Source organism: Spermophilus citellus (assembly GCF_964194105.1).
Source record: "Spermophilus citellus genome assembly, chromosome: 15".
Lineage (NCBI taxonomy): Eukaryota > Metazoa > Chordata > Mammalia > Rodentia > Sciuridae > Spermophilus > Spermophilus citellus.
This window is the reverse complement of record NC_138195.1, coordinates 47,000,773-47,018,846: the sequence shown is the minus strand read 5'-3', so window position 1 is coordinate 47,018,846 and position 18,074 is coordinate 47,000,773. Positions and strand designations below refer to the sequence as shown.

General features: G+C 37.8%; 2 protein-coding genes across 13 annotated transcripts in view; both read left to right on the top strand.

Moving 5' to 3' along the window:
• Positions 1-1,704, top strand: part of PPP3CB (protein phosphatase 3 catalytic subunit beta) — a 55,563-nt gene extending 53,859 nt beyond the window's left edge. For all 12 annotated transcript variants that reach the window (XM_081267860.1, XM_081267858.1, XM_081267868.1 and 9 more), the window contains one exon: positions 95-1,704. In XM_081267860.1, the coding sequence (XP_081123986.1) occupies positions 95-273 (179 nt within the window). In that variant the 3' untranslated portion in view covers positions 274-1,704. The remainder of the gene's footprint in view (positions 1-94) is intronic.
• A 2,443-nt stretch (positions 1,705-4,147) lies between these two features.
• MSS51 (MSS51 mitochondrial translational activator) lies at positions 4,148-12,496 on the top strand. Its single transcript, XM_081267878.1, has 8 exons — positions 4,148-4,955; positions 8,044-8,130; positions 8,972-9,213; positions 9,493-9,648; positions 10,252-10,376; positions 10,608-11,174; positions 11,496-11,589; positions 11,926-12,496. Exons 3-8 carry the CDS (start codon positions 8,996-8,998, stop codon positions 12,116-12,118), a joined length of 1,353 nt encoding a protein of 450 aa, XP_081124004.1. The 5' UTR covers positions 4,148-4,955; positions 8,044-8,130; positions 8,972-8,995; the 3' UTR covers positions 12,119-12,496.
• The last annotated feature ends 5,578 nt before the right edge of the window (positions 12,497-18,074 follow it).

Here is an 18,074-nt window from a genome sequence, read left to right as displayed (position 1 = left end):
CTAATTTCTTTCTTCTTAAAAATCATTAACAATGTTTTTGAAATCTCAGAATTGTTTTACAATTACTGACTTATCAAATTTGCATTTTGTTAAGCAATACGAGGATTCTCTCCACCACATAGAATCTGCAGTTTTGAAGAGGCAAAGGGTTTGGATAGGATCAATGAGAGAATGCCACCCCGGAAAGATGCTGTACAGCAAGATGGTTTTAATTCTCTGAACACCGCACATGCCACTGAGAACCACGGGACTGGCAACCATAGTGCCCAGTGACCAGCGGCTTCCCAGGGACTCTCACATCTCGGGCCCCAAATGGACAGATCACCCGAGGAGCTGGAAGGGTGGCCAAGTGGACTATAAAACTCACAGTCCCTCTGAAGAAACCATTGTGCTTTTTGAGACCCCAGCCCCCTTCCTGGATGGAGTCTTGAGGGCCCTGGGACGTGTTGTGCTTGCTGTCTGATAAGGTTGGGTCATCGCTGCCAAGGTGGAGAGCAGTGAACATGGGGCTTGGGGCAATTTCCAGTGGAGGGCATCTACACCTCCATTTATGCTTGTGGTTCACACATTTAAGTTTACAATGAGATTTTTTTTTCCCCTCCGTAGAATTAGATTTTTTTCAACCATGACTTCAAATGCAATCCTAAGAGTTAATGTAGCCTTTTTTTTTTTCTTCCAATGAAATGTCTTTAAAGAATGAATTAGCATGGTCTTAAAATATATTTCTGAGGTTACTAGCTGTATTTTGAATTGTAGGCAAATTGCTAAGAAACCCAGTTGGCGTTTATACAAAAATGCTGACCTCAGGTGTGTTGTTCTTAAATGTGGCTAATTCTGTAACAAAGTCAATATTTTTCAAGTATGAATGCATAAATTATTTCTAGAAAGACTTACTTGAACTAAAATCTAAAACTAATTTAGAATCTTTTTTGCCCAGATCTTTTGAGCTTTACACCCCAGAGATTTAAAAAGAAAACCTAAATTTCAAAATTATGAAGAATTACAGAATTACTCATTTAAGGTACTTTAAAAGAAGTTTGTACATTGTCAAAAGTATATTTTAATTCAAACCATGTCTGTAAAACTTGACGTATTTTGTGTATGCATGTTTTCCTTTTGCAAATATTTAATATATAGACCTATGATGTACAGTTACAACATGTAGTATAGGTTATTTAGATGTTATGAGAAATTTTAGTTTATTGTGAGTATTCCAGTTGCTTAAATAGCCACCAGGGTGATTTGCTGCTGGCTTTCTATCATTTTTATGTTTTAATGCAAAGGAAATTTTAAAATGTTCTGGAAATGTTTTTGATTAAGCAATGCAGCCTAGAAGCAGTGGTTCTGTTCAGTCCTTCAGATGTTAGTGGAAGCATAAGTCAAGACTGCATGTTGAATTTTTTCCTTTGATAGTTACAGAACTGCTTGGTTAAACTAAATGGAACCATGTGCTAATTTTACACAATTATTGACATGTATTGATTGCCACTGTAGTTTGGTATTTCCCTTTACTTTGTGGCCTGCTTCCCTCATGCCCTGGAATACAACTCAGAGCTCCAAGCAGCGGAACCATCTATTGTTTTGTTTGCCAGAAAGTGCACCCTGTATGGTCTCTTGTCTAAGTTGGAAATATTATGCATGTGCAGGACTATCCGAGTATTTTATAAACAGTAGCACACAATAAATTCCATGCATGGGCCGCTGTTCCTATCTCCGTGTTGGGTTTTATTTGGAAGATGCAGTCTGATTTGACCTTTTTCTGCAAATCAAAAAAATTCTGTTAATGAAGCCGGTATATCCTTCAGAGAAGATTATATCCCAGATATTTTATGGTGATTTGGTGAATTAAATTCTTATCTTCATAAATTTCACCTCGTTTTCCTTAAAGTTTTAGTATACTTGTTTTTCGTGAACATTAGTGATTGAGCACTACAGGACTTCCGGTGCCTTCTATAGGCCTCATAAATATAATATATAAAATCACTATTTTGATTCATTAATTTTTAATTGAAAGAAAATGTTCTTGTGTAGAATTCTGTTATAGTGATATTGAGAAATTATTGGATGTTTTAGCAATAAGTAAAAGAAATATTAATGATATTGGATTTTCTTGTCATCATACTCCTCCTTTTCCATAATCAAGTACAGGATTTTGCAAATTGAGGGAAGTAAATATATTGCTTGTATTTTATACTTAATCATAATTTAATTATAGTTCTGAATAGTCATTACAGTGATATACATTATAGAGCATTCACATAAAGATTAGTTTCCCTAAGATAACAAACAGAACTTCTCAAATGATTTGTTATTTTTATTTGCCGTAACATTAGCTTACAAACCAGTCCGTGAACTGCTTCTAAATTTATTATGGACAGCATACCTTACAGAGCTTTCTTAATCTTACTGTTTTATGAAAGTTATGCATTCCTGAAGTTGGAATTTAATTAGTATACCAGGTACCAGAAACGTCCTTAGTCCTTAGGTTTATCACTAAAGTTAAATATAGTGTTTGTGGGAAACATGGGTAAACATACACATCATTAACAAATTGGAGAAATTATGGATTGATAGTAAAAAATAGGGAGAGGAAAGTAGAAGAAAGGACCAATTCACAGTATATATGAAGAGTGGGAGAACATTAACCAGCCTCACAGACCACTTCCTACTACTGAATGGGAACCTCTTTGTAATCTTTCTTCATAATAGGTTTCACAGAAAACTATTTGTGAAGTATTTATTAATATATTTTTTAACTCATGATAAAGGAAAATTATAAAATTTTACATCTTCCTAAATTATAACTTTGGTCAGATGCATGGCACACACCTATAATCCCAGTGACTTGGGAGACTGAGGCAAGAGGATTACACATTCAAAGACAGCCTCAACAACTTAGTGAGACTCCTGTCTCAAAAAAAAAAAAAAAAAAAAAGGTATGGAGGTGGGTTTAGTGGTAAAGCCCTCCTAGTTTCAATCCCCAGTACCCCAAAAAAATTATTTTGAATGTCTACCAATGCAAGTAGTAGTGATGATAAAATATAAATATTCAACATCAAAAATTTCACATGTTATTCTCCTTCATAGTCAAAGATGATACTTTGAGCTGGGCTTGGTGGCCCACGCCTGTAATCCTAGCAGCTAGGAGGCCGAAACAGGAGGATCACGAGTTGAAAGCCAGTCTCAGCAAAAGCGAGATGCTGAGCAATTCAGTGAGACCCTGTCTCTAAATAAGTTTTACAAAGTAGGCCTGGGGATGTGTTTCAGTGGTTGAGTGCCCCTGAGTTTAAACCCTGGTACCCCCCAACCCCCAAAAAAAAAAATGACACTTTGAATTAGCAAAGTCTCTGACTTCTCTTTTCTTCTACATTTCAGCCATTAATAATATAACTCAAACCCCTTTAAGTTTCACAGTTAAATTTTGAAGCCAGTTAAGTTTGAAGTTGGCTTGAAACCTTTGATGAACATGAATCACCCCTAATTTATTGAGGATTTTTGCCTACTATAACTGATTCTCCTTTGTTCACAGATATGCTACATAATGTTTCATTAACTCCTTAACACTTTTCTTCCACCTTCCCTGCTTATCATTTGTGCTTTCTACAGTTTAGGATTCCTTTAGAATCCATTTTCTGCATCAAAACTATGTGGATTGATTGGCAACATTCTAAGACCTCGTTGCAAGAGGGCCTGTTCCCCAGTTTGATGATGTTCATGGAGGCAGGTAAGTCAGAAGGTCAGATTTTGGAGTCATATAGGATGACTACCCCCAAAGTTTCCTGTTCTACAGCTCAGTAACTAAATACAAAGGAGCTAGGAATGTGGAATTGAAATCCTGTATCAGCATCCATTACAAGAAGAAATGAGAAGATAATTTGTTACATTGATTCTTTTCTGTTTTCTGTTTCTAGGAATAATAGGCATTTTCATTCATTAACTAAAATGTTATTCCTAATTATATTAATATTGCAAAAAAGGGCTGGGGATGTGGCTCAAGCGGTAGCACGCTCGCCTGGCATGCGTGCGGCCCGGGTTCGATCCTCAGCACCACATACCAACAAAGATGTTGTGTCCGCCGAGAACTAAAAAAAAAATAAATATTAAAAATTCTCTCTCTCACTCTCTCTCCTCTCTCACTCTCTCTTTAAAAAAAAAATATTGCAAAAAGACTTATTCCTTTTTTGATGGAATAAATGTGCATTGGAATGGAATGTCCTTGATGACACTCTCACTTAGAGAATAGCTTACTCTCCTTTTAAGAAAAGTGAATTATTAATTCTGGATATTTCCCCTACAGTTGGTTGTCTTTTGTGCCATTGAATGACCATTTCTTTTTTCTTTTCTTGGGTAATTATACTTGTATTTAAACCTGGATTGGACATAGATGAGTTCTATTTAAGCAGTGCTTGTTATGCCAGAAAAGGACATTGGACTTGGGGGAACTCATGCTGGGTCTAGATTGATATCCACAAACTCCAGAGATTCCTATACCCTCCGTCATAGTGCCTGCCCTTTCTAACCAACTATTGACTTCTAAACTAATCCCAAGGATTTTTTTTTTTTTTTATTCCTCTGGTGCTAAAAACTGAACAAAAATATTACCTTGAGAGAAGTCCAAGAAGCAGTAGGTTTCATCTTCCCTCAATCTGCCCGGCTTTTGGTGAGTTTGGGAGTGTTGACAGTTTTGAGCCTTCTTGGCAAAGTCAGGGTCAGAAAGAGAATCCCTTGGGCAGGGGTCCAGATTCTTACTTTCCTCGTTAGGGAGAATTCAGTTTTGGTTGGCTGGCTGACTGGCAGGACACACTTAATCACTGAGACCCAGTATTTCAGCAGTTTGTAGAGGAAAGTGATATGAAGGAACAGCTGCAAGTAAGCCACAACCTGGATCTGAGAAGATCAAGCACTCACTTCACTTAGAGGAAAGAGAGAAGGAAGGAAACCTAGGGCTTAGCAGGGTAAGTTACTTTCCCATCAACTTGTCTTCTTCCTTAGTTTATAATTGAGTAAAGTATTTATCACCCCAGGAAGTGTTAATCACTGATTAAGCAGCTGAATCATAAGGGCAATGTTCTTAATTTCTTTCTTTTTTTTCCTTTTGTCTTTCCCTACCACTTTGAGGATCCCCAGTGACCAGCTTTACTCCTCCTCACCTCACCAGAGATATTTTGTGTTTGCTAATAAATCAGAGAAATTTAGATGGGTCCTAGTGGTCTGCATTTAGATGATGGTGATTCAGGTGAAAATTTGGGCTTTTATTGGTAAGGGAGAAAAATGGGAGTCCTCTTGTCTAGGAATAGGTTAATATTTTATCTTGTAATTTGGAGATGAAGGGTATGACCCTGTTTTACCAAAAGTTAATCTTCAAAGAATTAGTCTTCCATTGGAGAAAGACATCCTTGGAAATGGAGTTGAAGCAATACCTTTTGAACCTTAATTGGCTTGCAGCAAAAAGGCTTATAGTTTAGCATGGGGAAGATGGAGATAAATCCTTGAATTCAAGACCTTTAAATTGTCTCAAATTAAAGATACTTTCCTTCTATAACAGTAAGGGGCGGGGGGAGTGTACTTTTTAAACTTTAAAAAAAAATTTTTTAGTGATGGTGCAAATTGAGCTCAGGGGCACTGTACCACTGAGCCACATCCCCAGCACTTTTTATTTTGAGGCTGTGTCTGGCTAAGTTCCTGAGGCTTTTGATCCTTCTACATCAGCCTCCTAAGTAGCTGGGATTATAGGTGTGTACCACCACACCTGACCACTCTTTCAACTTTTAAGGTGTTATATTGACTTGCAGTATGGTAAATAGAGCAGATAAATGTTTTTATTTTATTTTTTTTAGAGTGGCAGTTATTCTGGAAATACACTGAGAATGTGTGGTGATTAAAAGTGGAGGGTAGATGGGCAGAGGATAGCTTAGTGGTAGAAGGCTTGCCTAGCTCATGTGAGACCCTGGGTTCAATCTCTATTACCATAGGCACAAAAAAATAATAAAAATTTTAAAATGGAGGACAGGTCAGTTATTGGAAACAGGGTTCTAAGGTATGCCAGGCAATTCTATCTTCCCTTTAGGCAAAGGGGCATGACCCTTAAACCTTAATATAATCAACTATCATTAGATGCAGTATTTTCTTCATTGGCAGTAATGTACAGAATATGGTATGCACATGAGCTTAGCTATCTCTGTTCTGTTGACTCAATCCATTCACCATGGATTGAAGGGAGACATTGAAAGGGTAGATGGAAACATAAGGGTGAGAGGAAAGAAAGTATCAAAGTAAGTATAAATTTATTCTTTAGACCAGGAGTTTGTAAAAACTGTATAAAACACAAGTATGAACTGAATAATTATGAGAAATTTTATTTGTTTTTACCATCTACATCTACCTCAGTTAAATTATGATTCTTGGGTTTTTATCCTAACACATCTGTTTAGAAGGATCAAATGTCAGGCCATTTTGTAACAAAACATGATCCATGATTTGAACTTTGTTACCTTGTTCATAGTGAAACCAACTGCTGCCAGTGTTTTTATCCTGTATCATTTCCCCGTCCCTGTAGGCAGTTAATCTGGATATTAATAACTTTTTAGCCTCTCTGGTGTCTATAGATTCCCTCCTTTCTTCCTCCCTCCTGCCCTCCCTTACTTTTTAGTTTTAAGGTGAAATTCATATAACATAAAAATAATTTTAAGTTAGCAACTGCATGCCGTTTAGTACTTTTCAGTGTTGTGCAACTACTACCTCTCTGTAGTTCCAAAATATTTTCATTGCTCCAAAAGAAAGCCCCATAAGCATTAAGCAGTTACTTCTCACTTCCTTGGCAACCTTCAATCTTCTTTCTGCCTCTATTCTTGGTATTTCATATAAATGGCATCATATAACATGTAACCGTGTCTGGCTTCTTTCACTTAGCATAATGTTTTTGAGGTTCATCTACATTGTAGCATGTGTCAATATTTCTTTTTATGACTGAATGATATTTACTCATATCTCTCTTTTGTCTGTTTCTCTCTCTGTATGTGTGTGATCTCAGTATGTTTACCCATTTTATCTATTGGTAGATTTGTTACTTGTTTCTATCTTCTAGCTATTATGAATGGTGCTGCTATAAACTATAAGTCGTATAAGCCTTTGGGCACTCATTTTTAATTATTTGGTGTATATACCTAAAAATGAAATTTTTGAGTCATAATAATAACTATATGTCTACTTTTAGAGGAACTGTTATACCCTTTTCCACAGTGCCCTAGCTAGCTAGGTGCACACATGCCTGTAATACCAGCTACTCTGGAGGATGAGGCAAGAGGACTGAAAGTTCAAGGCCAGCCAGGGGAATTTAGCAAGATCCTATCTCAAAATAAAATTCAAAAGGAGATATGGATGTAGCTTATTGGTAAGAGTACTTGCCTAACACATCACAAGGCCCTGGGTTCAATCCCCAGTGCCACCAAAACAATTAAGAACAAAACAGAAAATAACAAATGTTGATGAGGATATAGAGTAACTGGAACCCTTGTGCACTGTTGGTGGAAATGTGAAATTTTCCATGGTGAGGGAATTCATGGGAAAGGTTATAGCAGTTCCTATAAAAATAAACATATAATTACTATTATGGGGGCTGGGGATGTGGCTCAAGCGGTACGGAGCTCACCTGGCATGCGTGCGGCCTGGGTTTGATCCTCAGCACCACATACCAACAAAGATGTTGTGTCCGCCGAGAACTAAAATAAATAAATAAATATTTTAAAAAATAATAATAATAATTACTATTATGACTCGCTAATTTCATCAACATTTGCTTCATGAAGTCTTTCTATACCTCACCCACTAGAGAGACTCTCTCTGTCTCATTGCCCATTAGTGCTTTAGTTGCACTTTGCTTAGAGGATTTATATAGTACTTTATATTATAGTCTATATTTAATCCCCCTGCAAGACATTTTGATGATATATTTCTTCATACTTGTTTCCATATAGTATTGAAAGTGATTTCATCTGTCCATCAATAAATATATATTGAATGAGTGGATGTTTTAATTTTTACCAATGTGGTCCCTTGTGTCTACTCAACCCTTGTGGAAAGCGTGGGAGAAAACAAGGCAGGAAAATTGGACTTTAGAGTCTCAGCTCAGTAGTAAGTGGGAATGGCCTTATTTTTACTTCAAAACTTACCTCTTTAGGAAATTTTCTTCATAATTTGCCTGACTTGCTTAGAATATGTAATTCTTTGCATTATGTTGCTTGTTTTGTATTGCATTTAATTTCTATTTCTATTGGTTTATTGCTTATCAATGTGATGATATTTCATCTTTCCACTTCTCTTTTAAGTTGATTTAAAAAATACAATATGCTGCTGGATGTTGTGTCACACATCTGTAATCCCACAGACTATATGCGAGTCTGAGACAAGAAGATCACAAGTTCAAGGCCAGCCTCAGCAACTTAACAAGGCCCTAAGCAACTTAGCAAGACCCTGACTCAAAATTAAAAAGAAGAAGGCCTGGAGGTGTGGCTCAGTGGTTAAGAGCCCCTTGGGTTCAATCTCTAGGATGAAAAAAAAAGTATATTAATATATGAATATATTCTCCTTATAGAAAAGTTAAATATAACAGATAAGACTAAAGTCTCATTGATCAATACTTTTCATATTCCACTGCCTTCTTCCCCTATTCAGACTTAATTACTGTCATCAGTTTTCTAAAAGCCCTGACATAACTTTTCTGTGCACTTACATATATATGTGAAAATACATGTGTATATTTATATTTGGAACTTCATATATAGCACATGTATAAATTTATATTCATATACATTTAGTTTATTTTTCACAACTGTCTGTAATGATCAACAATCCATAATTACTAAATAAATCTTACTAATAACCTTACTAGAAACTGAAGTAAAAGGTCAAACATTTGAAAACATATCATGTGTCCAGCTTGCAAAATTCCATTCCATGTCTGTTTTGCATATAGTTCCCAGGTATCATTGGACAGGACATGGCTCCACGCTTACGGCGACGGAGGCACAAGAAATCCCCAACAGTGGCTCCCGTGGTTGTGATCCCTCCCACAGTTGTGACTCCTCTGCCTCTGACTCTCTCAAAACCTGGCCCTAGCATTGATGCACATGGCTTCTTCTCCTTGGACAGTAATGTTCCTGGTCTGTCCCAGCTGATCCTTCAAAAGCTGAACATGAAAAGTTATGAAGAATACAAGTGAGTGACAAAATGTGGTAGAGGGATATATTGTCTTTAGGAGAAGTGATTTCAAAAGGTAGAGTATAATTTAGTCAGTATGGGATATTTGTAATGAGGGATTTTCTCATCCTGACTTTTGCCAGTTTTATTACTACAGAAAAAATATAATTTGTTTAAATAAGAAATGATGGGACTAGGAGACATAGGAGTATGTATAGAAGGCACAATGGGGGACATAAGAGATTTTGGAGACACTCTTTTCCCTATTGCCGTTCTTCTTCCATGCTGTCTCTACAGGTTGGTGATAGATGGGGGTATCCCTGTATCAGGCTTTGGATTTCAGTGTCCTCAAGAAATGTTCCAGAGGATGGAGGACACATTCCGATTCTGTGCTCACTGTAGAGCTCTCCCTAGTGACCTTTCAGACTCCAAAGTTCTTCAGCACTGTAAGAGGTGACTTGTGGGGTACTAACTGGGGAGACATTCAGAAATGATCCTATACTAAATCCTCATTATAAAAGGAAAGGTCTAAGAGTGTTCAGATTCACTTAAGGCTCATTCATCATTTTGTGTGAACCACAATACAGAGAGATTAGAACACGGTCATAATCCTGCTTATTATTTTTGATGTTGTGGGGAGATGAGATAAGAGACAAATACCTTCTTCTCTACTCCCTCTTCTTGAGTACTCAAGGAGTAAGACCACATCTGTTCTGGGGTGCTTGGGGTTGTGCCATACACATGATTAGAGAGCCCCTGCACATTGTTGGTTTGTTTTTGTGCTTTTGTTTTTCCTTAAAAGTGATGTAAAAAATAAGTTGGTTCCAGATAAAGACAGAGGTATCACCCTGGTCTGAGAGAACAATTGCATTCCCTGTTCCTTCTGCCTCCTCTTTATTCCCCACATTTGGGGCACAGCTGTTATTCTTTTCTGCATCCTCCTTACCCATTCATTAATCTTTCAACCTAGGTGCAAGAATATCAGTTTCCATCCCTGGACATATCCAATTAACTTTATGGTACAGGAACATTTATTTCTGTGGCTTATTCCTTTAGGTGCAGCAATGTCTATTACTGTGGCCCAGAGTGCCAGAGGTCAGATTGGCCAGTACACAGGAAGGTTTGTCAAGAGCTTCGTCTTGTGGCTGTGGATCGTCTCATGGAATGGCTTCTGGTCACAGGTGGAGTGGTAGTATTGGGGAAGTCTGCCAAAATTATCTTAGTTGTTTACATTCAGAGAAAAATATGAAAGCATGTTGTTATGAGGAGGAAATGAGGAACTGGGGCAAGGGATGGGACACCTGTGGTCACAGGTTTGCAAAATGAACATGGAATGATTATTGGTTATAATGAGGAGAGAATTTTGAAGCCAGGGAAGGATTGGGTTACTTCTTATTCCTTCTTCTCTACAGGTGATTTTGTCCTACCCTCAGGACCTTGGCCATGGCCGGCTGAAGTTGTACAGGACTGGAATACCTGGTTTTCTATGAGGGGGTTGCAGATAGATGCTACACTGAATGCTATACTAGGCAGTCATGCTATGACCTCCTTATGGGCCAGTGTAGGAAGGCCGAGGCCAGACCCAGATGACTTGAAGGGCTCTTTGAGGCGACTCCTGACAGATGTTCTGTCACGGCCTTTGACTCTGGGCCTAGGGTTTAGGGTCCTAGGGATAAATGTTTGGAAGACTGGAGGAAGTGCAGTGCATGTGGTTGGTGCATCCCACGTGGAGACATTTCTCACTCGTTCTGGGGACTATGATGAGCTTGGCTATATGTTTTCTGGACACCTTGGCCTCCATGTGATCATGGTGGGTGTAGATGTGTCTGCTGACTTTTTACACAGCACCTCAGCTTCACCTCTGGAACCTGGCACAATTCAGCTTAGTGGCCACAGGAGCCTCTATCATGACTTCTGGGAAGAGCAGATAGAGACTCGGAAGATAGCCTATCCAGATATGGTGGTGGCATTCCATCCAGGTAAGCACCATTAGTTCAGAGAAATACTGAGTGACTCCCCTGAGATTTTCCACCCTGATTCTTGTATCTTCTATCTTTAGAACCCTATTCATTTGGTCTTATTAAACACACTATGATGATGACCTTAATTAATTTGCCATATGTGCTAACTACATCTGGGTTCAGAATGTTTCATTGAAGAACCTAGTGGGGATGAATGATGATTAATATTGGGGTGAGCAATGTGAGGATTGGGGTAAATGCAGTCGAAGAAGTATCTTGCTCATAAGGTCTACTTCAGCTTTTCTCCTCAGTATTCCCTTTTCTACTTTTGTTCCATAGGTTTCCATGCATCCCTGAACTTGATGGAAGCTTGGCTGCCTACCCTGCTGCTACTTCGTGACTATAAGATCCCTACATTGATTACTGTTTACAGGTTTTGACTTATTTATGATATTTTCCTGACACACTCCTGCCTCTCTGTACTTATTAACTCATTTTGATCCCACTTGCTCATCTCTCTTCTTATGAAGATGCATGTCTTCTCATGAAGATATTCTTCCTTCTACCTTGTGGCTTATTCATCCCCTTGGAACAAAGTCCTGTGCTAATCAGTGATTTAGTGAGATGTTTGGGAGGAAAAGATAGTCATGGTCTAGTCTAGTCTTAGATAATTCTTGGGATTGATGAGTAGAGAAATATTATATTCTTAAGCAGTTTCTATTCTCTCTCATAATCAGTAAGAGTAATTTTTCTTATCTCTTTCCCACAGCCATCAGGAATTGACAGCCTCTTTGCAGATTTTGGTGAACCTTGATATACACGTCATTGCATATGGAGCTAACCCTTTCACATCCCTCAAACCTGAACAGGTCTATTCCAACCCCAACAAGCAGCCAGTATACTGCAGTGCCTATTACATCATGTTTCTTGGAAGCTCCTGCCCCCTAGATAGAGACAATTAGAAGAGAAAGTGGATGGTGTGGCTTAAATAGCTGAGCCAAATCTTAACTGGACATCCGGAAAGTAGGGAAGTTGTAATGAAATTACCTTGATGATGCCAAATTATTGCCAACTTTAAAACATACTGTATTCTAAGCCCTATTCACTGCCTAGGTACAGATTGTAGACTGAATAAGAGCTCTACTACTTATCTAACAGTTTGGGCTAGAAAATGGAGATGTCAATGACTTGAAAGTCATTTAAGAATGGGAAAGTTGGGCTGGGGATGTGGCTCAAGCGGTAGCGTGCTCACCTGGCATGCCTGCAGCCCGGGTTCGATCCTCAGCACCACATACAAACAAAGATGTTGTGTCTGCCGAAAACTAAAAAATAAATATTAAAAAAAATTCTCTTTCTCTCTCTCTTTAAAAAATAAAAAATATATATATATAAAAAAAAGAATGGGAAAGTCAGGGAAGTTATTGGGAACATGGGGAAAGCTTAAGGATTGGTATACTGTCCTATTTCTTATTTTTGTTTGTTTGTTTGTTTGTTTGTTTTCATCTAGAGAAATGTTTCATTTTCCTATTGTCTTTTCAGGAACTCTGACACTAGAGTGGCCCTCATATTGTAGTCTAGATATCTTGGGCATATCAATCTTTACCTGAATATATTGGAGTTGTTATCTCCTTTTATACCACAGTTAACTCATTTGGGGGCTTTTTTTTTAAGTGACATGGAGTCTCTCTATGTTGTCCAGGCTGACTCTGAACTCCGAGGCTTAAGTGATCCTCTTACCTCAGCCTCCCAAGTATCTGGGTCTATGGGTACTTACCACCATACCTGGCTACCTTGGGGCTTCGCAAATCACTTGTTTTCTTTTTCTTTCTTTTTTTTTTTTTTTTTTTTTTTTTTTTTTGGCAATGGGGCATAGGCCAGGGATTGAACTAAAGGGCAGTCAACCACTGAGTCATATCCCCAGCCCTATTTTGTATTTTCTTTAGAGACAGGGTCTCACTGCTTTGCTTAGCGCTTTGCCATTGCTGAGGCAGCTGGCTTTGAACTCGAAATCCTCCTGCTTCATCCTTCCTCGCCACTGGGACTGTAGGCATGTGCTACGGTGCCTGAGTGTTTTCTGATTTCCTGTTTACTGGCAGGTATTACTCATCTGCACACAACACTTCAATATTAGAAGTTTCTCTCTTGCCGAAGAGTGATTAGCATCAATCTATTTGATCCTACCACTTTACCATACACTTGTCTGTTGTTTTCCTTCTTTTTTACCATACTCTCAGGATTAGGAAATTCCCTAGGTATTCATTTCTAAAATCTTGCCTTGACCTTCACACACACACACACACACACACACACACAAAACCTGTCACTTCAACACACACACACATATGTACTCTTATTGCCCACTCAGTAATTTTAGAATTCATTTATTCATTCAAAACATTTAGTACCTACTTTGTGAATGATACAGTATTATTGTTTGGGGAAAATAGTAAGGTGAATGAAACATTGTCCTTATTCTTTTTTTTAAATATTTTAGTTTTCGGTGGACACAACATCTTTATTTTTATGTGGTGCTGAGGATTGAACCCAGCGCCCTGCACATGCCAGGTGAGCATGTTACCGCTTGAGCCACATCCCCAGCCCATGTCCTTATTCTTGACCTAGGAAGAAGAATAATATGTATACAGAGATACCTTTATTGCAAAGTGTAACATGGAATAAGAAACATGAGAGAATACACTGAGCAAATAGACTGAAAAGAGAGATCACTTTGCTAAATGGTACTCAAGATATTGTTAATTAAAAGTTACAAAATTTATGGCAGGGTGTGTTAGTCAGCTTTTTCACTTCTGTGACTAAAAGACCCCCACAAGAACAATTGTAGAGGAGAAATAGTTTATTTGGGGGCTCACAGTTTCAAAAGTCTCAGTTCACAGACAGCCAGTTCCATTCCTCAGGGCTTGAAGTAAGGCTGAGCATCATAGTGGAAGAGTGTGGTAGAGGGAAGTGGCTCACATGATGAGCTGAAAGCAGAGACTCCACTCTCCAGATACAAAATATACACCCCAATGGCATGCTCCCAGTGACCTTCAGTCACACCCTACCTGCCTTTAGTTACCACTCAGTTAATTCCATCAGAGGATTAATTCACTGATTGGGTTAAGGCTTTCATAACCCAATCATTTCTCCTCTAAACTTCGCAGTGTCTCACACATGAGCTTTTGGGGGACATCTCATGTCCAAACCATAACAGGGCATTCCAGGTGGAATGAGCAACATGAACAGAAGTTTGGAATGCAAAAAGTACAGGGAGGGGACATTTTAGAGTACATTGCAGGATTTGTGTAAATTTGATGTGGAAAATAGATTGGGATTGTGTTATAGAACAGGTATAACCTACTCATGAACTTTAGATTTATGTGCCCCACTTTTTCCTTTGGTACTGGGGATTGCTATGTCCCCAATCCCTTTTAATTTTTAGAGTGTGTAACCATTATAAGTAATCTAGAGATGATTTGAAGTATTCAGGATGGGCTGGGGAATTAAGAACACTTATCTAACATACTCTAGACCCTGGTTCAATCTCCATTAGTCCAAAAAGAAAGAGTGTAAGTCTTCCAGATATGGTGGCACATGCCTATAATCCCAGCAATTTGGGAAACTGAGGCAGAAGGATTGCAAGTTTTGAGACCAGCCTCAAAAACTCAGAGCCTCACTCAAAACAAAAAATGAAAAGGACTGCTGGGTTCTGTAGTGTATGCCTGTAATCCCAGTGGCTTGAGAGGTTGAAGCAAGAAGATAACAAGTTCAAAGCCAGCCTCAGCAACTTAATAAAACCCTAAGCTACTTAGCAAAACCATGACTCAAAAAATAAAAAAGGTTTGGGGATGTGGCTCAGTGGTTAAGAGCCTCTGTGTTCAATCCCTGGTACCAAAACCAAAATAAATAAATAAAAAGGGCTGTGAATGTAGCTCAGTGGTAGAGTGCCCAATACCATACCAAAAAGAAAAAAAAGGGAAGGAAAGAAAAGGAGAATAATACAGGAGGATGTGCTGAGTTATATATAAGTACTATGCCATTTTGTATAAGAGACTTGTGTATCTTCAAATTTTAATATCTGTAATTGGTCCTGTAATCAACCTCCCATAGATATTCACCCAAGCGGCTGATTCATAAATCATGTTATTTAATAAAGAACTTGTATCTAGAATATAAATAGAGAACTCTTATGACTTAAAAGGACAAATAACCCAATTAAAAAATGGACAAATGATCTTGAACAGACATTTTTCCAAAAAAGATAAACAGCCAAAAAGCATATGAAAGATGCCCAATGTTAAAATGAAATGCAAGTCAAAATGCCAGTGAGGGGCTGGAGGTGTAGCTCATTGGTACAGTGTATTGTCCCTGAATTCAATCATTAGCACCAAACACACACACAAACACACACACACAAAATGAGATACAATTCACACTTGTACAATGGCTGTAATAAAACAGTTACAGGTTTAATGAGAATGTGGGGAAATTGGGACCTTCATACGTTGCTGAGGAGAGTGCAAAATGGTTTAGGTATTTTTTAAAATGGTTTAGTGATTCCTCAAAAAGTTAAACACTGAGGGCTGGGGATGTGGCTCAAGCGGTAGCGCGCTCTCCTGGCATGCATGTGGCCTGGGTTCAGTCCTCAGCACCACATACAAATAAAGATGTTGTGTCTTCTGAAAACTAAAAAATAAATATTAAAATTTCTCTCTCTCTCTCTCTCTCTCTCTCTCTCTCTCTCTCTCTCTCTCTCTCTAAAAAAAAAAAAAAAATTTAAACACTGAGTTACCATTTAATCCTTGAATTCTAATCAGTGGTCTATAACCATGAGAAATGAAAAAATCTGTATATACATGAATATTCATAGCAGTATTACTCATAATAATATAATTCATAATAATCAATTTTAAAATGTATAAATAAGATGTGATGCATACAAAGAAATACTACTTGGTCATAAAAAGGAATAAAGTACTGATTTATGCTACAACATGAATGAACCTTGAAAATATTATGTTAAGAGAAAGAAGGCAATCAAAAGAACACATTGTATAAGTGCATTTATATGAAATGTCCAGAATAGACAAGTCTATGAAGACAGAAAATTAATTAACGGCTACATAGTAGGGTTAGGGTAAGTAAGATGGGGATTTTATTATGGTAGAGGATATGGCGTTTCTTTTTGGAGTGATGTAACCATTCTGAAACTGATTGCACAATTCTTTGAATATACTAAAAATCTTTGCATTGTACACTTATATATAAAAATTATATCTCAACAAAGCTGTTAAACCCCTCCTCCCAATTTTTTGGTAAATCTTAGAGAATGTAAAAGATGAGAAAATAATTCAAGTGCTTAACATTGTGCCTAGCAAATACTACATACTTATTAGTAGTTATTATTAAACACATACCACTTTGAAATTTTCTTAGAAACACAATTAGATTGGCAATACTGTGTAAGTTTGGTAATGAAAAACCAGTTGGGACACATTGTTATGATTCAAACATGAGAGAATGTCAGTGTTAGCTAAAGTGGGCAGCAGTGGGCATGGAAAGGAAGAAATAATTTCCAGCTATAACAAACTAAAAAAAAGTAGATAGTGATACTTTTTAGATAGAAAATGAAAGTAAAATCTATAGGATTTTGTTACTGCTTGTGATGGATAAGAAATGATGTATCTGTCAAATTCTAATCAGGAGACAAGTTACACACTAACAGGTCATAGAAAATTTTCCAACTTGGTAGAATAGTGATAATACCAAAAAGTTCAAATGCCTAGCTTCATGCTAAATGCTGAGGATTTTAAGTTGTCTTCTGCACTTAAACTTTTGCCTAGCTACATTTTGATTATTCCAAACACACTTTTCAGTATGTTTACCTTGTTATGACTTAATAGGAGACTGACAGAAGAAAGGATAATATGAGAGTTATGTTTTCTAATGTCAGCATAGAAAAAAACAGTGAAAAAACATTCAAAACTACCTTTGAGCCAGGTGCAGTGGTGCATGCCTGTAATCCCAGCTGCTCAGGAGGCTGAGGCTGGAGGATCCTGAGTTCAAAGCCAGCCTCAGCAACATAGCGAGGCCCTAAGCAACTCAGTGAGACCCTGTCTCTAAATAAAATATATTAAAGGACTGGGGAGGTGGTTCAGTGGTTGAGCACCCTTGAGTTCAATCCTGGTGCCAAAAAACAGACAAATAAAAACTACCATTGAAAATCCCCGGGGTAAGTGGCAGGGTGGCTCAGTGGTAGAGCACTTGCCTGACACATGAAGCACTGGTTTGATCCTCTGCACCACATAAAAAATAAAGGTATTGGGCTGGGGATGTGGCTCAAGTGGTAGCGCGCTCGCCTGGCATGCGTGCGGCCCGGGTTCGATCCTCAGCACCACAAACAAAGATGTGTCCGCTGATAACTAAAAAATAAATATTAAAAAAAAATTCTCTCTCTCTCCCTCTCTCACTCTCTCTTTAAAAAAAAAAAAAAGGTATTGTGTCAATCTATAACTAAAAGAAGAAAAAGAAAGTCCTCTAGGATAACACCACTATAGGTCCTCTCATTAGATTTATCAGATTTATCTAATAATAATTTATCTAATGATAAATCTCATTAGATTTATCAGAGCAGGGCTGGGGATATAGCTCAGTTGGTAGAGTTCTTGCCTTGTATGCACAAGGCCCTGAGTTTGATCCCCAGCAACACACACACACACACACACACACACACACAAAGATTTATCAGAGCAGTTTTTCTTCCAGTGTTAGAAATGTGTTTATTTTTAATCAACAAATTAAACATCTTGGATTTTAGTGGTCAATTATTGAATAATTGCTACTAAATCAAGATATCCCTGTTTTCAGGGAGGTTACACTCTGGTGGGAGTGATAAATGGTAAAGGTAAACCCAATTTCAGA